This window comes from Chrysemys picta, chromosome 22 (assembly GCF_011386835.1).
Source record: "Chrysemys picta bellii isolate R12L10 chromosome 22, ASM1138683v2, whole genome shotgun sequence".
NCBI classification, from domain to species: domain Eukaryota; kingdom Metazoa; phylum Chordata; order Testudines; family Emydidae; genus Chrysemys; species Chrysemys picta.
This window is the reverse complement of record NC_088812.1, coordinates 15,542,862-15,567,964: the sequence shown is the minus strand read 5'-3', so window position 1 is coordinate 15,567,964 and position 25,103 is coordinate 15,542,862. Positions and strand designations below refer to the sequence as shown.

General features: G+C 47.6%; 1 protein-coding gene across 1 annotated transcript; it reads left to right on the top strand.

Annotated features, from left to right (window-relative positions):
* Positions 1-2,285: 2,285 nt before the first annotated feature.
* Positions 2,286-13,557, top strand: LOC101943657 (keratin, type II cytoskeletal 5-like). Its single transcript, XM_005291879.4, has 9 exons — positions 2,286-3,217; positions 3,858-4,072; positions 6,121-6,181; positions 7,027-7,122; positions 8,306-8,470; positions 9,340-9,465; positions 10,554-10,774; positions 12,294-12,328; positions 12,444-13,557. Exons 1-9 carry the CDS (start codon positions 2,615-2,617, stop codon positions 12,761-12,763), a joined length of 1,842 nt encoding a protein of 613 aa, XP_005291936.2. The 5' UTR covers positions 2,286-2,614; the 3' UTR covers positions 12,764-13,557.
* The last annotated feature ends 11,546 nt before the right edge of the window (positions 13,558-25,103 follow it).

Sequence of the window (25,103 nt, the reverse complement as noted above, 5' to 3'; positions counted from 1 at the left end):
GCTTTTACATCTGTATAGATCCACTGACGTCAGTAGACTCCCTGCTTATGTTGATATCAATGAGAGGAGGATCGAAGTCTTGATATCGTCCATAAAGCCAATGCATGTTGGAATGGACAATGCATGTTGGAATGGAATCCATGTTGCTACGGCAATGTCTGGACAGATCACATGGGAGCTGATGTCATTATCTTTGTCGTAGATAACGTTACATTTTTAAATGTAACCTCCAGATATGCAAGCAGCCAAGCGCTTTCTAAACTCTACAATCCCGAGATTACAGCACCCCCTTGCTACAACTCAGCCTTATCCCTGCCATTGGAGGTTTAATTAAATGATTAATTTCCTAATTTCTTACCTGAATGAGCTTCAGGTGCTAATGACTCACATAACTGGCAATAAGTGGCAACAGGAATGCTGGGGGAACACACATTGTGCAAGCATCAGGTTTTCTGACTGCAATAAAAAAAATCAGTTTTAATTCAGATTCTTTCAAGTTCTCAGGCAAAGGAAACCAGTTCTGGAAAGTTATCAACAGAAAACAAGCTATGATCCGATGATGATGCCCCTAAGCCTCTAATTTTGGATTCATTATCTCTGCTGGCTGCTCATGCACCCAACTCTGCAAAAATCCAGCTCGAGACGGGATCTGAACTGCCTGCTTTCCTTATGCAGAGCAGTATCTTACTTTGCCAGCAGGCCCATTGAAGTCAACGGAACTAACTGCATCGCGAAGTACCATTCAAGACGGACACGGTTGGCGGAGTCTGGTTTATGAGTAAGTCCACTGGCCAAGATTTTCAAAAGTTTCTAGTGATTTTCGGGGGCTTGCCCGATTTGCGATCCCTTCCAGGGGACTGATTTTCAGAAACGGCTCGCTGAGAATTGGAGCCCCCTTCAACTGGCTCAAGTCGCGCACCCAAAATCCAAAGTGACCAAAATCAAACAGAAACTCTTGAAAATCTTGACTGGTGCGGTAAGCGCCAACAGATCTTTTACCTGAGTGAGGTTGTGCAACATCGGACCTAAAACCAGAATGTTGTGCATTCCACCAGCAAATGTCACTACTGGGCACTGATGACTGGAAACCTCCCGTTGAATGTTGTAATTTTGCAGATCAGCAGGTGAAAAACAAGCACAATAAAAACACAGCCTCACTCCCTTACTTTTAGAATTGACCCTGACTGAGAAGTCCAGTAGCATTGACTAGGAAATGCTACCCTTTTTATAGGTTTTTTTTTAAAAAAAACATGCCTATAGAATTTAATAGATAATTCCATCCCTCCTGTATAATTCCATAGGTTGGCTCAGACTGTAGATGTCTCATTATGTACCAAATTCCATAGACCGTATCCTCAACTGGTGTAGCTCCAGTAACTTCAAGGCTGCAGTGTCTTTCTGACCCTATAGAATTTGAGTAATTTCTATAGACCCCTATTGATTTCATTCCAGTTCAAATCTATAATGCTTTTCCTTAGGGGGCAGTCCCATATGATAATACTCCCTAATGTAGTATAGATTTTTTTTTTGACTGAACATCATCTGCAGCCTCATTACACAATTCTGCAATGAAGTCTCTCTTGAAATGTGGGGCTACATTGATTTGTTTTTTTGGTGCAAGGATTAGTTGGATTCATCTTCGAAAGCCATTTCAACAGTGATTCACAGCTCTGCTTGCAGTAGCTATAAAAATATGAATTAAAGCTAAAAAAGCTTACGGCTAAGACTTTCAAAGTTGCCCAGAGGATTTGCTCACCCAACTCCCAGTAAACTGATCAAGAGTTGGACATCTAAATTCCCAAGGAGATTTGAAAATCAATCTCTCACACACACACCACTGCTGTAATAGCTGAAACTGGCATTACTGATGTCTTTAGGTATGCAGATTTCTAAGCAGCTTGTGTATCATAATTAATAAATGGAGATATCCTATCTCCTAGAACTGGAAGGGACCTTGAAAGGTCATTGAGTCCAGCCCCCTGCCCCTGGGTTTAGCAGGCCAATGCTCAAACCACTGAGCTATCCCTCCCCCCTTCATGTCCTCTGTGATAAGACCTTGCAGCCCCTTTGCAATGTAAGAACCATCCCCCGAGCCCTGCAAAGACTTGAGCGTGGAAGTAACTTTACCAGTTAAAGTCAATTGTTAATAGAGCAGCTGGTATGGTCTTTTACAGATGCTAGCTCTGTGATAGTGGATGATCCAGGGACTAGTTCTGACACACCTGAGTAGCCTCTTCATGCCAAATCTCATGAGTCACTGTTTCAGAATCAGGCCTACAATCTCATTTAATTAAAAAAACAACCACCCTCCTGTGCAAGGCCAAGTAAGTGCACTCCGTTACTTTTTTGCCCACAAACAATGCATTTTTCAAAGCCAGGCTGCTACCTAGGCGTGTTTGACAAGACAAGTTGCTGCAAGGTACGTCAAGCCCATGAATGCAGCGGATCGTCTCTGCATCCCATGCCAAGTGCTCCAAGCAGATAAAAGAAGCGGCGCCCCGCTTTCACATCAGAGGGGTTCCATCTCCTTCGCTCTCTGCTCTTCTCCCGCAGCACAGCTTCTATTCCCGCACTTTGCTCTCCACTCTTTTCGTTTTCAATTGAACGAGCCACCATGAGTCGAATCTCCATGAGAAAATCAACAAGCGGGGGTGGAAGCAAGACCTTCAGCTCAGGTTCTGCTGGCTTAGGTGGAGGTTTTGGTGGTGGTGGTGGCGGCAGAAGCAGCTTCAGCTCGGTCTCTGTCTCTCGAGTTGGAGGAGGAAGAGCTGGTGGCTTTGGAGGTGGTGGCGGTGGTGGTTTTGGCAGCAGAAGCCTATACAGCCTAGGTGGAAATAAAAGAGTTTCCTACAGTACCGGCGGCGGAGGTCTCCGGAGTGGATTTGGTGGTGGTGGAGGATACGGTTTTGGTGGAGGATCAGCCATTGGCTTTGGTTACGGTGGTGGAGCAGGTGGTGGGTTTGCTCTCGGTGGAGGTGGCGGGTATGGGTTAGGTGGTGCTGGCGGTGGCTATGGGTTGGGTGGCCCTGGGTTCGGTGGAAGGGGTGGCCCTGGGTTTCCCGTTTGTCCACCTGGCGGCATCCACGAAGTGACCGTCAACCAGAGCCTCTTGGCGCCGCTCCACCTGGATATCGACCCGGAGGTCCAGAAAGTGAAAGTGCAGGAGAGAGAACAGATCAAGACCCTCAACAACAAATTTGCCTCCTTCATCGACAAGGTGAGCACCTGTCCTGAACCCACAGGCTGCAAAGTATCTTCTCTGGATAGTTCAGTGTCTTCAAGAAAAAAAATTGAATGCTATCCTTTTCCATGAGCATGTATTGTCTGAGCAATTTCTGTATTCACCATGGTTTATCCACAGGCAGTGGATTATTAGTATTAGGAGAAATCGCTGATTAAAAACCAGGAATTTTTCTTAAATCTCCTTGTCACAGAGGGGGGGGGGGGACGACAATAAACTGTTTTTTTAAATCCTTCTCAAGCTTTCACTTGATAATGAACCCTCAGCTAGTGTAATGCGGTGGAGTGACATTGATTTAAAGTAGTTGTGAATCTGGAGCCAGACTTTCAAAGATATTTAGGCACCTAAAGATAGGCACCTAGTGCGCTTTACAAAAGTGCCTACCCTGCTTAAGTTCTTTTGAAAATCCTGCCTGCATCTTTAGGTTCCTAAATGCCATTGAAAATCTGGCACCTGGTCCCAAAATTCCTATATGAAAAGTATCTGTCACTTTCTCCTTACCCCCATCTCGCTCTCTCTGCCCTGAACTGAACAATCAACCTTTTTCTCATCAGTGGTTTTGTGGATTGTTTGAATGGGTTTAAGCACCTGCCTGTGGGTTCTGTTTTTTCCCCAGGTCCGATTCTTGGAGCAACAGAACAAAGTATTGGAGACCAAATGGACTCTACTGCAGGAACAGGGTCAGACGACTGTCAAACGGAGCCTGGAGCCTCTTTTTGACGCCTACATTAATAACCTCAGGAGGCAGCTAGATAACCTTTTGGGGGAGAGAGGAAGGCTGGATTCAGAACTGAGGAACATGCAAGACATGGTGGAGGATTTCAAGAATAAGTAAGAAAGTCTGCATTAAAATCTAGGCTACTGGTATGCATGAAAAACCAAGCCAGGCATTTCATACTGTATTGAGCATCAAAATGCCTTACATGGGCATCACGTGGCATTTGCTACTCTCAAAACAGATGCATGCACTGAACTAGATTCTGATCTTGGAGCATCTGGCTCTAACTCCACTGAAGCCAATGGAGTTACTCTAGCGTAACTGAGATCAGAATTTGACCCACTGATTTGTTAAAAATAAAACAGCCGCGGATTTTAAAATTAGTATAGTGGATGTGCAAAAATTTCAAATGCACCAAAGTGACTTAGGAGCTTAAGTCCCATTTTCAAAAAGTGACCTAGCACTTAGAACTAAGACCCATTGCCTTTTGATTTTCAAAAGTGACAGTTACTTAGGTGCCTAAATCCTAGTGGCTTTCAGTGGGACTTAGGCGCTTTTGAACATTTTACCCCATATCTAAAACGCCTTCTCTCCATCCCTCATATTTACAAGACACTCTTAATCCTTGCATCCAGTACAGCATTAAGTAGCAAGACTAGCAAAGTGCAGATCTGAGAAAATTACACTTGAGGATCAGAAAAGTTTAGATAGATAGATAGACAGATAGATGTGTTTTTAGGAATCCGCACATAATATTGGCATGGTGGCATGGCATGAATTGGCGTCTAGTATTCGTTTGTGTTTCTTGTATTTGTATCTTCCATTGGCTTTTTTAATGGTCAAATATAATACATAGTCTGTTTTACTCATTATACTATGGTTTCTGGAGGATGGAAATACTGCATGGGAAACAGACCGTGTCTTATTTCAAATCCCTCTTCATTGCCTCTTTCATCTCATTCCCATGCCAAAATCAGGTACAGAGTTGGCAACAGCCGTTTGGAGACAACCAAATCACCTTTGCCGCAGCCTGGTCAAGATAATGCTTCCTTTCTCCTATCTTGCCATGACCCACCCTGCCTCTTTGATTTAGCCCTAAGCCATGAAGTTTCACAGAAGCATATTTTTAGCATAACGAAGTGCTTTGGCAAAACTCCAGCTAAATGGTACAGTTAGTTAGACAGACTGATTTATGATGTATTTACAGGCATTTCCATGGCAGTTGCATCTAAAACAATTAGTGACACTTGATAATGGGCCCCAATCCTGCAAAGATTTTTTCCACATGCTTAACTTGATGCCTGGTGGGTCGCTCCATTGGTTTCAGCTGGGACTACGAAGAATGCAGAAAGTTAACCATGTGGGTAATTCTGTGCAGGTTTTGGGTGAGTAACCAGCCAGTAGCTACCCTTACATCTGGGGCTAGATTTTAAGCAAGTGTGTCAGTTCTGCACTCGGTACTATTTTTCAAATGTAGACCCCCTTCTTTCAGCAAGCCACAGCTAAAGGAAATGGATGGTACTTATACGGCCCCAGGTTACGCAGCATCTGAGCAGCTTGCAGTTGTGAACGTATTTATCTTAACACCCCCTTGAAGGGGGGCAGTGCTAGTACCCCTTGTTAAAGAGAGGGAATGGAGGGTAACATTTTCCAGAGCTCCCAAGGGATTTAGGAGCTTAAGTCACTTTAAAACGTCTGACTCTATCAAAGTCATAGCAGAGCAAGGATTTGAACTTAGGTTTCCGTGCTCATGTACTCACACCTGACACTGGACCATTTCCCTCTGAGGCCGCTGTAGGCGAAATGCTACAGTGATGTGGATTCTGCTCCCACAAGACCTGATACCTGAGCTAAGCTTGGAGACACAGTGGCGAGATTTTCATAGGCACAGGTTGGATCTAGGCACCCAATACCCATTGATTTTCAGTGGGAGTTGGGCTCCTAACTGCTCTGGATTTAAAATCCTTCCCCTCCCCTCCATGGCCCCTATCATTTGGAATAGGAGTGGCTTGCATCATAGAAATGTGGGACTGGAAGGGACCTTGAGAGAGCTTCTAGTCCAGTCCAGACCCCTGCACTCAAGGAAGGGTCTGTGCCTTCTCTGCTAGTCACTCAAGCGGACGGGTCCTGATCTAGCCCTCTCTCTCCTCTCTCCCAACAGATATGAAGATGAAATCAACCGGCGCACAGCTGCAGAGAATGACTTTGTGGTGCTCAAGAAGGTGAGTAGCCCAGCGTCACTCACGGCCTTGAGTCCAAGAGGCGTGTGGTACCTGCAGAGTCCAGCCAACGTCAGTGGGAGCTGTGGACTCCCCCAGCTCCTGCTCGATGGGGGCCTGTCTGAGAATTACAGCTCAACCCGGCATTGGAATGTTTAGCAATACATGGTGGGCGAGGTGCTCAGCTGGAGTAACTGGGTATGGCGTCATTCACCTTGGAAATGAAACCCCCTCAGGGCCGAGAAGAAGAAGGCCTCTTCCATGCTGGTTGCATGCTTGTTACATGGAAAACAGTGGCCGGTGGCTATGCCTAGTGGTAAATCTAGTAGCCCCACCCTTACCTTCTTGCACCCTAAACCTTTGCCACCCCCAAATCCAGGGTCGCCGGGGCTGAGAAGGGCTGGCACAAGGCACTTGGCACCAGCTGCCCAGGAACTGCTGTAGGAACTGCAGTCAGAACTACCAGGATGCCTCTTCCCAGCCTGAGAGCTGGCTGCCCTGTCCCAGTAACTCTCCTTACTCGCCCTCCTCTCCCTCTGCCCCCTGCCCCACCCCAATCATCACCCCGCACCAATTGGAACAACACTGCCCCTCCCGCACCAAGGGGCACTCCCTCAGTTCTGCTCACCTAGGACCATCCATGGCCACAGAAGAAGGGCCCGGCCTTGCCCTTTAATGACACATTTTAAAAGACCTTGTACATCACGATAGAGCGACCGCTTAGACAATAACACTCTGCTAAGGCTGATGACAGCGGACGGGTGGTTTTTTTGCAGTCGTCACCAGGGCCTTTTGGCTGACACTGTAGCTCATCAGGATGTCCATGACTTTTGTCTTCTTTCCTTTAGGATGTGGACGGCTCCTACATGAACAAGGTCGAGTTGCAGGCCAAAGCAGATGCGCTGGCCGATGAAATTAATTTCCTGAGAGCGCTGTATGAAGCGGTAAGCAGCTGTCCCCCACTGTTTTAGAAACGTAGCGAGTTCCCCATCCTCCTGCACCAGGCACTGATGACTGGGGATGTGTCAATTGACGGTATTTGTATGGTCCCCTTTAACATGGTACCCGAGCACCTCATAATTGTCAGTGTATTTATCCTCCCAACACCCCTGTAAAGTAGGGAAGTACTATTATCCTCATTTGACAGATGGAAAACTCAGGCACAGAGACACTAAAGCATTTGCCCAACATCGCATAGAAAAGAGAATTAAACCCAGGTGTCCTAGGTTAGCGCTTTAACCATTGCACCATACTTCCTCTGATAAGCAAGCACTAGTGTGCACTACTGTAACAAACCCCTCATCATCCATCAGCAGCGGGGTTTGAATTCTGAACCTGCCGCACAAATGGCTACTAGTCAAACGACAGGACTGGCTTCTCTCTTGATCCCAGTGGTTGATGACTCAGCAGCAGATAGATCACGGAGAGTCACGGAGAAAAATCAAATAAGAGAAGGGACTGTCTATCCCATACATTTGGAGCTGGTCAGAACTTTTCAACCAAATTTTTTTTGGAGTTTTCACCAAAAATGAGATTTTTTTTTTTCCGGTGGGAAAATGTCATTTTTGACAACAATTTTCAATGGTAAAATCCCCAAACATTTTTGTTGGTTTCATTTTGCTTTTCGGGTTGGGTTTTTGAAAATTCCCAAAAAGGAATGTTGGGTTTTTATTCAAATTAAATCAAAATGAAAAAAAAAAAAAACCCAAACCCTTGGTTTTATTACATGTTGAAATTTTCCACACCAAAACAAATCAAAACATTTTGAATGAAAAATGGTTGCTCAACGTTTTTCTTGGAGGAAAAAAAGCCAGGTTTATGACCAGGTCTATTATTACTTATTAGCTGTATTACGGTAGCATCTAGGAGCCACGGTCACGGACCATGACCCCACTGTGCTAGGGGCTGTACAAATGCAGAACAAAAAAGTCCCTGCCCCAAAGAGCTTGCAATCTAAGTATAAGACAAGAGGGGAAAGGCAGATAATGACAGACAGATGTGGGAGCCCAAGGAAACAGAGAGACACAAGTGGTCAGGAGGATGGGCAGGGATCTCAGGACACCAGCTGCCTCACGGGGGTCAGCTCTACATACAATGCAAATGACCCAGGCTTTGCGTATCTTGTAGGAACTGAGCCAGATGCAGCAGCAGGTCTCCGACACCTCCGTCGTCCTGTCTATGGACAACAACCGAAGCCTGGACCTGGACAGTATCATCCGGGAGGTCAAAGCACAGTATGAGGAGATTGCCAACAGGAGCAGAGCTGAGGCAGAGTCTTGGTACCAGACTAAGGTGAGTAACCAGGATCACGAGTGGGACCGAAGGTCAATAATGTTCTTGGCTTTTTTTATTCCTCTTATCTACTGCTTGCATTCAGTTCCTCACACTGCACCAATGAGAGCTTTCTCCTTGACTTAGACAGGTACAGGATCACATTTTAGACTGATCAAGTTCTCCAGAAGTTGGGCGTAGATGACAGGGGATGGATCACTTGATGATTGCCTGTTCTGTTCATTCCCTCTCAAGTACCTGCCACTGGCCACTGTTGGAAGACAGGACACTGGGCTAGATGGACCTTTGGTCTGACCCAGTACGGCTGTTCTTAAGTTACACCAGGAATGAATTTGGCTCATTGCACACAGTAATAACAATAGTAAACTACGCCACAGAGATTTTCATCATTCATTCTCAAAGCGCTTAACAGTGGTGGATAAGTATCATTTTAAATATGGGGAAACTGAGGCCGGGGCCGTTTAAGTGACTTGACACTGGTTGCCCAAAGAGTCAGTGGCAGAGCCAGCATTAGAAGCCAGGTCTTGTGACTCCCACATTACTGTTTTAACCACTAGGCCACACTGTCTATAGTCCTTGGGGTGCGAGGCCGTGCATGCTTTCTTTATTGTAGTCATTACGAGTGTGTCTTTGCTCTATCCGCAACATTAAGAATAAGTGGAAACACATTTGAATTCCAAGTACGGTGATTACTAATGCTAGACAGACACACAAGGCCCAGCCTTTCTCCTGCTAGTGTCCGGTGGCTTCTGCAGTACAAGACATAGGGCGCCCAATCTATTTAAATGGATACTATACAATTCCCCAACGCTGCAGTAAGTAATGGGTCGTGTTCTCCCTACCCCTCCCCCTTATGTCTGACTATCTAGTTTGAGGAGCTGCAGATCTCCGTCGGGCGGCACGGTGATGACCTGCGCAACACAAAGGTCGAAATTTCCGAGATCAACCGGATGATCCACAGGCTGCGGAATGAAATCGACAACGTGAAGAAGCAGGTAGGGCGGAGCCCCTCGTTCCCTGGGGCAGGCTAGTGGTTGGGCGTGAGGCACAGGCGGGAGCTCGTGCGCTGAGTATCGGTTCGGCTGATGGGTTCGGAGCAGGGAGGTGGTTGAGGGGCTTCTCCCTTTGTAAGAAACGGTGATGCCAGCCTGATGGAAGCTTGCACGAGACACCGTGCATTGCACACCGAGCACTCACACTTGCAAGGCCTCCGTTACCATGATATCTCATGTCTCTCCTGAATCGCTAGCCACTGGCCCCTCCTTTTACTCAACTCTTCTAACTCTCAGTGGTAACTTTCTGGTGGCCAACGGAGCAGTTCTAGGCTTGTGCTCTAACCACTGAGCCATCCTTCCTCTCGCTTCCTCTATTAAAAACAGTGAAGCAGCTCGAGTTACACCAGCTAAGGATCTGGCCATATCATTGCCAGAGGGACTCCACCCAAGACACAATACACACCACCGATAAGCTTGAGAACCACTGATTTAGTTGGGGATTGGTCCTGCTTTGAGCAGGGGGCTGGACTAGATACCTCCTGAGGTCCCTTCCAACCCTGATCTTCTATCAGTCTGTGATATTGAGAAAATATCTGTTTGCCCCTTACTTACGCTGATGTGATTCACATCAATGGAGGGGCTGCTGTTTTACACTACTGTCAATGAAAGGCGTCCCATGCCCATTCCATTCAGTGAAATTACTCCTGGTTTACAATACTGTAAGCAAAAGAGGAATGACACCCATTGGCTTCAGGGGAGTTACTCCCAATTTACACTGGAGCATGCAAAAGAGAATCATACCCATTGAGTGACTCCTGAGTTGCATCTGTGCAGGAGAAAGAGAATCATATCCATTCACGTCAGTGCAGTGACGCCTGACTTACACTGATGCATGAGAAAGAGAATCGTATCGATTGACTTCAATGGAGTGACTCCTGCTTTGCACAAAGGGGATTCATGCTAGTTATTTCAGTGATCTGTTTATGACTCCAGGTTTACATGGGCTTACCTGCCCAGAGTGAGCTTTCACTCCCACATTTGATTACCCCATTAAGTAATAATCACACTTCAACGTTCCCGGTTTGCAGTGCGCCAGCCTGCAAGCGGCCATTGCCGAGGCCGAGGAGCGCGGCGAAATGGCCCTCAAGGACGCCCGAGCGAAACTGGCTGAGTTGGAGGATGCCCTGCAGAAGGCCAAGGCAGACTTGGCGCGCCAGCTGCGGGAGTACCAGGAGCTGATGAACGTCAAGCTGGCCCTGGATATCGAGATCGCCACCTACAGGAAGCTGCTGGAAGGAGAGGAGAGCAGGTGGGTGCACGATGCAATGCTACTGCAGCCCTGGGGCAAGTGAGCAGCCGCATTGCTCCCCTGAGGGCAGGATGCGAGATTGGAACCCTAAGCGGTATAATTCAGGGTATGTCTACCCAGCAAGGCCGAGGTGTGACTGCAGAACCTGCGCTAGCTCTGATCGAGCTCACTTGCCAAAAATAAGCCGCAACACCTGGGCAGTGACTGGGCTCCACCTTTGAGTTCACACTGCTATTTTTAATAAGCTGGGTTGATCAAAGCTGCCTTGGGTATGTCTATCTACACCCGCGGCAATGACCCCTCCCAATTGCAGTGTAGACATACACGCAACGAGGGCTGGAACAACAGCTACCTTGTCGTGTGAGCAAATAAGGTGCCTTCCTTCATGTTTGCACAGCTCCTAGCACATTGCGAGTGACACCGGAAATGTGTCCCAGTAATGAGAAGACGATAAAAAAGAAGGCAAAATGCTGCTGTAATTGGAGCAGAGATGGGCTAAGGAGCTGCAAATGTAATCCCATGACCATGAGTACTATGAGCTAGATTAGATGGAGACTGATGTGTGATGTTTGACTGACATTCAGAGTTTAAAGATGGGAATCAGTTGCAGTGGGGGGGGGGGGTTAGGTTGGCTATTAAGAAAAACTTTTTCACTCGGAGGGTGGTGAAGCACTGGAATGGGTTACCTAGGGAGGTGGTGGAATCTCCTTCCTTAGAGGTTTTTAAGGTCAGGCTTGACAAAGCCCTGGCTGGGATGATTTAGTTGGGGATTGGTCCTGCTTTGAGCAAGGGGTTGGACTAGATACCTCCTGAGGTTCCTTCCAACCCTGATATTCTATGATTCTATGAATCCTAGTGCTGGAAACATTCATAAGGCTGAAAATCTAGCAGACAAAATTATGTGTGTGAGGCAGGCTGGTGACTGTTCCCTCCTTTTCCATTGTTTTCATCAGCATTCTACATTTTTTACCTAAACATTTCATCTGGGCTTTGAGCAAATTTCAACTGGCCCCATAGCTGGCTGGAAAATGGGAGGGAGAAAATGCACCAACATTCAGAAAACTTCCAATCTCCCCCTTCCCGTTTTCCCATGGCCTTAAAAAAGTTTTTCCAGGAAATTTCCAGTCCTGAAAAATACCGGTCGGCGCTAATAGGCAATGGAGCTGGAATTTTCAAAGGGAGTCGGTAAGGCCCTTTTGAAAATTCCAGGCTATGATCCTAAATCAATTCAGATCGAAATAAGGTGCAACTTACCTAGGGCCAGGGTAGATTCTCCGCCACTGTAGGTCTTTAAGTCAAGACTGGGGGACTTTCTAAAAGATATGTGCTGGCTCAACCAGGAGTTATGGATGCAGGAATCCCTAGAGGAGGTTCTCAGGCATGGACTATCAGAATAGATGAGCACAACGGTCCCTTCTGGCCTTAATGTCTGCAAATCTATCTGTATTGGTCATTGGTTGTCTATGAACTGAGGGTGTCACTTACATCTTTTCCTTCCTGTCTCTCTCTTTCCTAACAGGCTGGCAGGAGAGGGAGTTGGACCCGTGAGCATCTGTAAGTGACTCGACCTCTGACCTATCATTGGCTTTTCCAACTGAAGCTGATGTCTGGGTTTGGCTTCCCTCTGGAAACCACAGAGATCTCACTTGTTGTGCTTGTCGTTTTGCAGCGGTGGTCAGTTCCTCGACTGGATACAGTGGCGGAGGCAGCCTGGGAGGAGGATATGGAGGTGGGCTTTCCCTGGGAGGTGGCGGAGGAGGTGGCGGCTACAGTCTCGGCATGGGAGGCGGGAGCGGATTCGGCCTTGGCGGCGGCGGCGGCGGCGGCGGCGGATATGGCTACGGAAGCGGGATGAGCATTGGAGGTGGCAGCGGTTTCAGCTCTGGAAGTGGAAGAGGCCTGAGTGGAAGTCTGAGCTCCGGAGGGAGGAGCGGCTCCAGCGTGAAAATCGTATCCAAGACCACGACCAGCAAAAAATCCATCAGATAAAGACGAGGCCCCCAGCGATCCCCGCATGAATGAAAACACGTTTCCTACCTACTGAAAGCAAGTGCAGCCCTTAGAAATCCATTGTGTAAATAGCTGAGCTAATCCCCACACTCAAGTCCTTTCACCTTTTCCCCGTGGATTGGGTACAGCCAGGATCTTACCATGGAAATCAGGAATGTTGTAGGCCAAAGCATTGCTTGCAATCTGTTTCACCTGTGGGGTTCTGACCGGCACAGAGGCCAGACCGTATTCCTGATTCGGCACGTGCTTTAATGTTCATTCCCATTGGCATCGTGAACTTAAAGATAAGCTGAAGCACTTTGCTGAATCGGGACCCGTCTGATCACCACGGCTAGTTAAATCCATCGCTTACAGCTGATGGGAAAGGGGATTTCCATTTACATGCTGTGCGAACGTGCCTAGATATATGTTGCCTGAAATCCCTTTCCTGTTTGGGCATGTTCATTTAATTCACGGTAGAAAAGAAAATTATAGCGGCAACCTCACGAAATTACAAATCCATCTGTTCTAGCCAAAGAAAATAGTTCCACGACTCTATAATAAGGTAAGATCTGTGTCCCAACATGTGTTCTAAGCTGCGGGTGTCTTCCTGGCAACTAAAAAATATCTTCAGCGCCGTCTTTTTTGTGAGTGATCCGGTGGAAAAGGTGATTGCTTTTTTGATGTATAAACTCCAGCACTGATTTCTAATTCTTTGTCCTCATGGCTACAGCCCCCTGACTTTCGGGAGTATGGTACTGTATGTCCAATAAACAGCATCTGTCATTTTTAAACTGTCGTTTTACTGGTTTTTCCTCCCCAAAATATTATGAGGTGTATGATCATAGCACCAAGAGGACCCCAATGGAGAGCAGCTCTCCATTGCACTAGGCCAGGGGCGGCTCTTCAGAAGTTAATATGCGGCTCCTTGTATAGGCACCGACTCCGGGGCTGGGGCTACATGTGCCAACTTTCCAATGTGCCGGGGGTGGGGGGCCTCACTGCTCAACCCCTGGCTCTGCCACAGGCCCTGCCCCCACTCCACCCCTTCCTGCCCCCTCCCCTGAGCCTGCTGTGCCCTTGCGCCTCCCCCGTTCTCCCCCCAGAACCTCCTGCACGCCACAAAACAGCTGATTGGGAGGGGCAGGAAGGGAGCGGGAGGGGCCGATTGGTGGGGCCGCCGGTGGGTGGGAGGCGCTGGGAGGGGGCTGGGGGAGCTGATGGGGGCCTGCTGACGTATTACTGTGGCTCTTTGGCAATGTACACCGGTAAATTCTGGCTCCTTCTCAGGCTCAGGTTGGCCACCCCAGCACTAGGCGCTCTTTAAACACTGAGCAAGAGACAGTCCCTGCCTTGGAGAGCTTACAGAGTATGTCTACACTGCAGCTGAGAGATGTAATTCCCCGCTCAGTTGGAACTTTGGACAAGCTAGTGCCCTACATATAGCAGCGTGGCCTCAGCAGCGGGGACAACCGTGCAGGATAGCCACACAAGTACAACCCTGCCCGAGAGCCTCGGTCTATGCTCAGGTGGCTAACCCCAGCCGTTGCCCGTGCTGCTGTGTCTATGCAGAAATTTTTAGTATACGAGCATGCGACATCTACCCAAGCTGGGAATTACACTTCTTAGATATAGCCACAGTGTCAAGAGATGAAAGGTCGGAGAAAGGAAGAATTATTGCGCCCATTTTACAGATGAGGGCCTGAGGCACAGAGAGATTACGTGAGCTGCCCAAGGTGTCTCGCAAAACTGGTGGGAGAACTAAATATGGAACAAATTGGAGAGAGTCCAGCGGAGGGCAGTGAAAATGATTGGGGGGGCTGGGGCACATGACTTACGAGGAGAAGCTGAGGGAACTGGGGTTATTTAGTCTGCAGAAGAGAAGAGTGAGGGGGCATTTGATAGCTGCTTTCAACTATCTGAAAGGGGGCTCCAAAGAGGATGGATCTAGACTGTTCTCAGTGGTGGCAGATGGCAGAACAAGAAGCAATGGTCTCAAGTTGCAGTGGGGGAGGTCTAGGTTGGATATTAGGAAACACTATTTCACTAGGAGGGTGGTGAAGCACTGGAATGGGTTACCTAGGGAGATGGTGGAATCTCCTTCCTTAGAGGTTTATAAGGCCTGGCTTGACAAAGTCCTGGCTGGGATGATTTAGTTGGGGATCGGTTCTGCTTTGAGCAGGGGCTTGGACTAGATGACTTCCTGAGGTCTTTTCCAACCCTGACATTCTATGATTCTATGAACTCAGGCCTGATGAATTTCAGGCCAGGACATTAACCAAAAATAATCCTCCTTTTCCCCTGAAGCTGGACGGATTTGAAGAAGTGGACAAAGAGGAGTGGGGCGGGTAGCACGCTCCAAACGTTTCACAAGCTTTCATGCCTCCATGTTTATTGGCAGTGTCTAAACCATTATAACACCCTCCTCCGCCCCCCCCCCAAATCCTTAGTTAACACTGGAAATGCTGACATAACCTGAAATACATCAATGACACTCAGTGGCTTCAGAATACGAATTTGTGGAATACAGTGGGAACTGGTGACATCCCCAAACTGGCCCTACCATAGCAGACACACGCAATGGATACTGACAGGTTTCAGAGTAGCAGCCATAGATTCATAGATTATAGGACTGGAAGGGACCTCGAGAGGTCATCGAGTCCAGTCCCCTGCCTGCATGGCAGGACCAAATACTGTCTAGACCATCCCTGATAGACATTTATCTAACCTACTCTTAAATATCTCCAGAGACGGAGATTCCACAACCTCCCTAGGCAATTTGTTCCAGTGTTTAACCACCCTGACAGTTAGGAACTTTTTCCTAATGTCCAACCTAGACCTCCCTTGCTGCAGTTTAAACCCATTGTTTCTGGTTCTATCCTTAGAGGCTAAGGTGAACAAGTTCTCTCCCTCCTCCTTATGACACCCTTTTAGATACTTGAAAACTGCTATCATGTCCCCTCTCAGTCTTCTCTTTTCCAAACTAAACAAACCCAATTCTTTCAGCCTTCCTTCATAGGTCATGTTCTCAAGACCTTTAATCATTCTTGTTGCTCTTCTTTGGACCCTTTCCAATTTCTCCACATCTTTTTTAAAATGCGGCGCCCAGAACTGGACACAATACTCCAGCTGAGGCCTAACCAGAGCAGAGTAGAGCGGAAGAATGACTTCTCGTGTCTTGCTCACAACACACCTGTTAATGCATCCCAGAATCATGTTTGCTTTTTTTGCAACAGCATCACACTGTTGACTCATATTTAGCTTGTGGTCCACTATAACCCCTAGATCCCTTTCTGCTGTACTCCTTCCTAGAATGGGAAAAGACTGTCTAGGAAGGAGTACGACAGAAAGGGATCTAGGGGTTATAGTGGACCACAAGCTAAATATGAGTCAACAGTGTGATGCTGTTGCAAAAAAAGCAAACATGATTCTGGGATGCATTAACAGGTGTGTTGTGAGCAAGACACGAGAAGTCATTCTTCAGCTCTACTCTGCTCTGGTTAGGCCTCAGCTGGAGTATTGTGTCCAGTTCCGTGTTAGTCTGTATCCGAGGAAGTGGGCTGTAGTCCACGAAAGCTTATGCTCTAATAAATTTGTTAGTCTCTAAGGTGCCACAAGTACTCCTGTTCTTTTTACAATGGATACTGCGGCTGGTCCTTCACCATGGATACGACCCATCCTTTACCTTTCCGGACTTGAACTTTATTTTTAATGACCGCTGAGATTTTCAATAGGTCTTAGAGAAACTGGATGCCTGATTCCTATCCAGATCCCTTAGGTGACCAGAAATCTCAGCTTAAAAAGCTAAAACATGGCTCTACAAACGTCTCTTTGTCCCCAAGCTCCCTCTACTGGTGGCTGCTCAAGATTTCGCTCTGCTCTTCCCTCTAGCTCTCGCCTGCCCCAGAAACACACTCTTCCTTTTAATGGAGCTAATGAGACCCACCCAGTGTGAGTACCAGGGTGAATCAGCACAACAGCTCTGCAGTCTGACTCCCAGTGACAACCAGAGAAGTAACAGAATTAGAAATGTTTGTTAGGAAGGAAACACTGTCCATATTTCTTTAACATAACTGTATAAATGATCCATGGAGGGTAATTCAACCCTGTTGTCTGTGATCAGATACCATAGCCAACAAGTTGGCTGTGGGACAGAGCCAAGGGGAAATTCCAAATCCCTTAGGTATAGTTTACATTACAATGACAGGGTGCTTTCCAGCAGCATGGTTTCCAGGGCTTTGTTTTATTAAGCAGAAGAAGAGAATTACCCTCCAGCCAGGAGGAACGAAGAGATGTTAGACTATTGATTAAATAAGTGTTGCAAGAGCATACACTCTGCCTTAAGTTGGAACCTGATCTCTTAGTCCTGTCAGCGCCCCTGATCAGTTAAGGGGGGGAATTTCTAAAGGGGCTTCCAATGGAAGTTGGATGCTTAATAGCCTTTAGGTTTCTTTGGAAATCTCAGCTTACACATATAACGATTCCCATGTGGCTTTTTGCTTCTCCAACCCACTGCTAAATAGCAGGGATAGCATAACTGAGGGCGGGGGCAAAGGAGGCTAGTGCCCCTTAGTGGAAATACTATGGAGGCTCCTTCCCCACGTAAACACACACATGCTCAGGGGGAGGAGAAGGTGACAATGAGTCCCAGAGACTTTGGAGCAGGTGCCACAGGGCCCAAAGGTGTTCAGATGGGTCCAGGAGCTGGTAGGAACCTCCAGGACCCGCCTGGAGCTGGTTGCCTCCCTCCTGCCCACTGAACCTCAGTACTTATCTTCACTGCCCCACCATCCTCCCAAACCCCTGCCCCATTCCCAGGGAGCTTCCGCCCCCCTATGCTAAATAATCCTGCTCATAGAAAAGAGGCTACCGTACTCCATGATGTATTTAGATTGCTGCCTCTAGAACCTTCAATCCCATGCAGAGCTGGCTTAAGAGAACAAATCCACCTTAAACTAGATAATGAAGACATCGGGGTTTGATGGCCCCTAATAGCCACAGAACGTGGTTCTGGAGATGAATTAACAGTTCCCTAAACTCTACTGAGATGTTCTAGAAGAGCATTAACAAATGCTCCCTTGACGCCCGCGGGATCCGTGATGGACTGGATACAGTCCACGGGCTCAGCTGTAATTGACACATTTGATCTCTTAAGGAAATATAGCCCCTTTTAAAAGTGGACCCAAGACATGCAGTTGAAACCCAGCCAAGAACCCCCTAGGGGCGAGTTCTAGATGCTTAGGGTCTGATCCGCCACTGTTCTGCCCCTCGTGCAGTGATTTACGTGAGTGTGATAACTGCGGTGAGACCCAGGTCGCACGCTTCCCTGCAGAACCCCCTAGCCTGCAAACAAGACCAGGAAAACCCTGGAGGATTTAAAGAGAGACAGCTTTCTCACTGTTTCAATACAGTTTTCACTACCCCATGTAAATGACTAGAGAAAATCCTCAGCAGTCGGGAATCAAGCCCATAGAGTCTAATACATGGTGCACAGAATAGGATAACGGGCACACTCGGCTAAGCGCTACAGAGGTTTCTAGATGCATAGATTCCAAGGCCAGAAGGGACCATTGTGATCATCCAGACTGACCTCCGGCGTAACCCAGGCCAGAGAAATCCCCGTAAATAATTCCTAGAGCAGATCAAGAGAGGTGGTTCAAAGGAGCCTCTAAAACGCTACAATCTGCGAAGGAGGCGCCGAGACTGCAGATCTGCAGTAGGGCGGCCATGAATAAAACCTGTGGTTGTTGAGCGGGGCGAAGAGACAGAGGCGGAGTTACCCCACAGGCCGCGAAGCGCCAGCGAAGGTTGTTGCCTCAGGAGAAGACGTCGTGGAGAGAGCAAGTCACACCTACACTTCCAAGCAATCTAAGAGCGTGAGTGGTCTCAAGGTACCACCCATGATTGTCCTTGCCCTGGTCCCTACCATTTTTAAAGGGCTCTTCCCCAGTAAAAGGGAGCCCCCCAGGCTGTATTCCCTTCTCTCCCTAATTTCTACAGGGAAAGTAGGAGGGGGCAATGCGTGTCTCACTGCCCAAACCCAGCCCACCCTAGTCTCTCCACGATGTCTTCTCCTGAGGCAACAACCTTCGCTGGCGCTTTGCGGCCTGTGGGGTAACTCCGCCTCTGTCTCTTCACCCTGCTCAACAACCACGGTTTTTATTCATGGCCGCCCTACTGCAGAGCTGTTTATAGAGCGTCTAGTGCTGGGGTGGCCAACCTGAGCCTGAGAAGGAGCCAGAATTTACCGATGTACATTGCTAAAGAGCCACAGTAATACGTCAGCAGCCCCCCCATCAGCCCCCCCACCCCGCTCCCAGATGTCCCGATTTTATAGGGACAGTCCCGATTTTTTGGGTCTTTTTCTTATATAGGCTCCTATTATCCCCTATCCCCGGTCCCGATTTTTCACATTTGCTGTCTGGTCACCCTAGCCCACCCACTCTTCCATCTCCCTTCCAATCCAAGCAACCCCAACGGAGAACCCCCTCAAGGCATGAGTCAGAGGGAGGTTGTACTGTGAAATTGTCTGACCTCCCTTTCCCTGCAGGAGGGGTGAGATCCACGCTTGGATGAACTGATCCTTATCTGGATTTTGGAGGCATGATCTGTCCTGGAGCAAGGGTGGAGACTCACTGACAGACTTGATCTCTGAGCTGCTGTGATGCAAAGACACAGAAGGAAAGACTGACACACACACTCATATGGCAACTGTAAGTAGTTTAGCCATTGACCCATCTCTGCTGTCACTCTGAAATTCCTGGGAGAGGCTTGGTGTGGTCTCCGACGGAGACCTGCCTTATACCCATCAGCTTTGCTTTGATCTTCTCTTGCGTGTCTAATACACTTTGCTTCATTTAAGATACTTTTTAAAGAAGCTGGTTGGGAAATGACATTTTTCATCAGCATTTTTCGAGAGGAAATAAAAAATTTCCCATCCAAATCTGAACAGAAAAAGCTTAAATGAAGCAAAGCTTATTAGAAATGTTTTGCCATTTTCTTTGAAAACCCCCAAATCCCAAATTGTTCGGCTTTTGGTGAAAACTAGAAATTTTTCTAGGAAAACTGAACTTCAAAAAGGAACTCGATAAGTTCATGGAGGATCGGTCCATCAATGGCGATTAGCCAGGCTGGGCAGGGATGGTGTCCCTAGCCTCTGTTTGACAGAAGCTGGGAATGGGCGACAGGGGATGGATCACTTGATGATTCCCTGTTCTGTTCATTCCCTCTGGGGCACCTGGCACTGGCCACTGTCAGAAGACAAGATACTGGGCTAGCTAGACCATTGGTCTGACCCAGTCTGGCTGTTCTTATGTTCTCATGAGCTCGTTTCGGTGGAAATTTCCATTACATCGAAAAGGCATTTTCTATCCAAAAATATTTAAATGGAAAATTTTCAACCAGTTCTAATTTTTTCATTTTAGCCTCTAATCTCCACTTGCGTGTGGATTTCACATTTTTTTGAAACTTAAATCTGATCGTTTCCAATCCAGAGAGGCCTAGAGAAGCCAAAGAATTTTGAGACTATTCTAGCCAAGGAAATGTACATGAAAACAAACCCCTACTGATCTGTTCCTCTAAGCGTAGGCTTGGCAAACGCTATGGATGCCTACTGTGAATGCAAAGCCAGAAATGGATATTACGGCATTGCACTTTGGATAAAACAGACTTCATGCTAGTCTCATCTCTGAGAAGAGCCGCTGGAGATATTGTCTGAGAGACCCCAAATCTTTCTAAGAACTTTATTTTGGATCAGTTCCAATCCAGGAATTTGTGTGATTTAGGAATCCAAGTCCCATTGAAAGTTAATAAGACTTGGGCTCCTAAACCCTTTAGGTACTTTAGAAAATGTTTACCCCTAAGTCCTACTGTAATTCATTGTGAATTGGGCCTCTAACTCCTTTAATGATCTTTGGACAATCCTGGCCAAGCAGCCAAGGTCTGCACCTTGACCATGGGTGGGCATCTACCTACATCTTTTCTTCCGACCCCCAGCATTCTAAGGTAGAGACTGGGGGTAGCCCAATCTTTATTAAGAAAGAAACTACTAAGCTTAGATATTACTGAATGAGTCATTCATGGGCCGGCAGGAATGCGAGTGCCTCTCTGCTCTCGCAATTTGGGCCAAATCGCTCCTCCCACGTAGCCCGGTTTTAAACAAGTGTTCGGCCTATTCGGCGTTCACTTCACTGGTGTAAATCTGAAGTAATTCCATTATAGGCAGTGGAGTAACTCTGGTTTGGTGCCCGTGTAAATGGGAGCAGAATCTGGCTTCAATGTGGTTCCTCCAGGGTTTCACCAGTTGGTACAAATGGCCTGTTATACTCAGGTGTTTTAGGCAGCAGGCTGGAAGCATGACATTGTTGTCTTGTTTCACAGGAGCCCACCTTTATGCCTTTGACACTCTGCTAGGGCCTGGACTAAAGAAACCCTTTCGAGTTTGCCCAAGGACTATTTTAGTTGGCACACCAGGGATTGAACCGGGAACGACTTGAGCTATGCGCAGGAGCTGCTGCACCTTGAGTTTAAGAGCCAGACTTACCACCAGCCTGCTGTCACCGACAGACAGTCTGTGCACACGACAACAAGGTAGCCCCATAAACATTCACTGACGGCTGGTTAACTAATGCCCAGTACAGGCGTTGACTTTTGGCTGTGTAATGAAAGGGACGCTTTGGGGGGCTCTGGCCCACTGAAGAGGTTTCTCCAAGAGACAGTTTAAAAGCTGGGGCCGGCACAGATCCTGGGGCTCTTTGACACGTAAACAAGACTATCTCCTCTGGTATAGCCATGCCCCACTCTTTTTTTTACCCCCATGCATTCGCGACTATGAGAGCCGCACAAAGGGGCTTCAGACGTCCCACTCCGGGCAGAGGACCACCCTTAGCTCTGACGCTGGTGCTGAGGCCCACTGATCTCACGCTCGTGCAAGCGCACAACAGCCTTGCACGGCCCGCCGCGCACCGTGCCACGACTTGCAGGATCGGCGTCAAGCTCTGGTTTCACCCCTCCGCTGGGGCTGAGAGGCAGAAGTGGTGGAGAAAACAGCGCTGCTTCAACGTAGACTTCCCCCGTGTAAGAGGAATTCTCAGCTGGTGGGAACAGACCAGTCTCTGCTCCCTTTGCATGGTAGGGTGACCAGACAGCAAGTGTGAAAAATCGGGACGGGGGGGGGGGGGCGGTAATAGGATCCTATATAAGAAAAAGATCCCAAAATCGGGACTGTCCCTATAAAATCGGGACATCTGGTCACCCTATTGCATGGATGGATTGGGACTAAGGTTATGTCTACACTTGGAGCTAGGGGTGAGATTCCCAGCTCCCACAAACATATTTGCTCTAACTCTCATAGAGTTAGCATGCTAAAAAAGTTTGCTAGATGCCCTGAGTACGTACGCCCAGGTGGGTTTGCACTCAGGGCAGCTAGCCTGTGCGGCCGCTCCCTGCTACCGCACCTACATTACGCAAGTGGGAAATCACACCCCTAGCTCCAAGTGTAGAGGTAGCCACAGAGGTTGGAGCGGACCAGGGGAGGGTGAGGAGACTCTCACCTTAAGTCCAGATGAGCACAATGGCAAAACAGACATCTGCCTCTGAAAGGTGCATTCGTTCACACGGTGTGCCTAATAAATTCCTCCAGCCAGCTACTAAGAAACACAATGTTTCGACAACAGTCTAGGGTGGGGGCTGTATTGTCATGATCAGTCACCCCAAACCTGTAGCTGCAGCTCCTTGCACTTTTCTTTTGCCTTTTATCTGTGGCTTCTCCTTGGAATTCCTTTCTGATGAGTGGCAGTCCCCGCCCGATGGTAAATGCTGAATGGAAAGTTTCATTTATTTCCTTTTAAGTTGGTTAGAAGAGTTTTCTTTTTGCAATGGTCTCCACCCCAGCTAGGATGTTCTTTGGCTAGAAAGACATGTTGCAAAAGTAAAAGGGGTAACCAGTGAGTTTTGCAGTGCGGCTTGGTATCGAGGGGTGTGATTTTCAAAGAAGTCTATGGGATTTCAGTAGGTGGTTGGCATATGCACAGGTACAGGGGGACGGGATGCAGTCATAAACTACTTCTGCCTCCTTATTTTTCACCCATTTAAGCTTGAGGTCTTGATTCTCCACTGCTGTGCTGTTTGTGTGGTCATTCGCAGTTGTGCAAAGGGAATACAATGATTGACCAATCGGCTGTCAGCAACGTAAGTGAATGGAGAACTGATCTGGTATCATTCTATATCTGCCATGTGATGGCTGCTGTCTTTGCTGAGGCACTGGGGACCTACAGAGCTAAAAGGATGAGCGGCTACAACTTGAGCTAAAGCCCACAAGCTGCTGTGATGATAGACTCATATCCCGCTACTACGGGGCTCCGGCGGTGATTTAAAGAGCCCGGGGTTCCCAGCCGCTGCTACTGCAGCTGGAGCCCCGGGCCCTTTAAATTGCGATTTAAAGGGCCTGGGGATTTAAAGACCCTGCCCCCTTCAGATGAGGCCACGCCCCTTCCGGTTGAGGCCACGCCCCCTTTCAGGACCCCGGCCCTGCGGACCGGTAAGTCCTTTAAGTTACTTTAACCGCTGGGGATCTGTAACAAGCTCACCAGTGGGTTACATCTGCACAGGTGCAAAAGATGATCCCAAAGTGCAAGTCAGATGAGAATGAGGCACAGAATATTGTCTGCAAATCAAATATCCTTTGGGCTTGATCCTGCATTCTCTTACTTATAAGACTATCCCTTACTCGTGGTTTCTGGGACTATGAACAAATCTACTCAGATGAGTAAAGGTTTGCAGGGCTGGGCCTCAGAGCTGCAACACCTGATTGAGCCACCTGCATTGCTATCCTAACATACTCATTTGAGATATTAGTGGAAAGGCAAGTCTATGAGATAACTAACCAATATGAGGGCTTGTCTACATGGAGACTCAGTGCACAGCAAGTTGGGGTGTCAATCTACAACACACTAACTGGCCATGTAGTGGACCCTGCTACAGTGCACTAAAGGTTCTGTTGTGTGCTTTGACCTATGACTGTGTTCGGGATCTGGGCTAAGGGAATCATATCTCTAGGCCCATGTCCTGCAATCGCCCTGGAACTCAATGAGCCTGCTTCTCCTCTCACACCAGTTTTACATGGCTGTAATCCCACTGACTGCAACTGACTGGTACAAAGAGGCCAGGGGAATGAGAGGGGAGACCCTATCTTAAAACCAGATTCACCCAATATCAAAGCAGGCATCTGCCTCTGAAAGGTGCACTTGTTCACATACCCGGAAACACATGGTGTGTAAATGTGAAGAGAATCAGGCCCTGGTGGGCTGCGCACATGAGTGAAAGTTGCAGAATCTGTCCCTTGCTTAACTTAAAAGTCCATGCTTATAGTATAATAGAGGCAAAAAACGTACCTCATCCAGTGCATCAAACGCCCCAACAACAATGTGGGTGGAACGAGACAATCGCTACACTCTCGAATGAACTCGCACAGAAAAATGATAAAAGACAAAAACACCCTGCCACCGGTGGGTGATGACTTTTCACAAAGCGGTCACTCCACATCTGACCTCTCAGTCCTCATTCTCAAAGGAAGCCCACCCAACACCTTCAAAAGACAAGCCTGGGAGCTGAAATTCAGGGTTCAAAAAATAACTAGATAAGTTCATGGAGTGGCTGTTAGCCAGGATGGGCAGGGATGGTGTCCCTAGCCTCTGTTTGCCAGAGGCTGGGAATGGGCGACGGGATGGATCACTTGATGATTCCCTGTTCTGTTCATTTCCTCTGGAGCTCCTGGCATTGGTCACTGTTGGAAGACAGGATACTGGGCTAGATGGACCATTGGTCTGATCCAGTATGACCATTCTTATGTTCATTTGTTCATCATTCTGGTAAACACCAAAAATCACGGACTCAGTAGAGACACTAGTTTTATGTCTCATTACAACATTCTGTTCCACCTTGTATTTAGCTGTGACACTCTGATTACCATTCCCAAGACCTGAAGAAGAGCTCTGTATAGCTCAAAACTGTATAGCTCTTCCACCAACAGAAACGGGTCCAATAAAAGATATTACCCACCCGCCTTGTCTCTCATAAAAAAAAATTGACATTTAGCATTTCATTTTACTTTAAAAATAATATTTCACTCAATAGGTTTTAGAGAAACAAAGATGAACATCTGAAGAAGTGAGGTTTTTACCCACGAAAGCTTATGCCCAAATAAATCTGTTAGTCTTTAAGGTGCCACCAGACTCCTTGTTGTTTTTAAAGATGAACACACATCAGTACAGAACACAAAATCTTTCTGGAACTACAGGTGTGTCCCCATTGCAAGTTAGTGGGAGATCAGGGTGTTCACTCA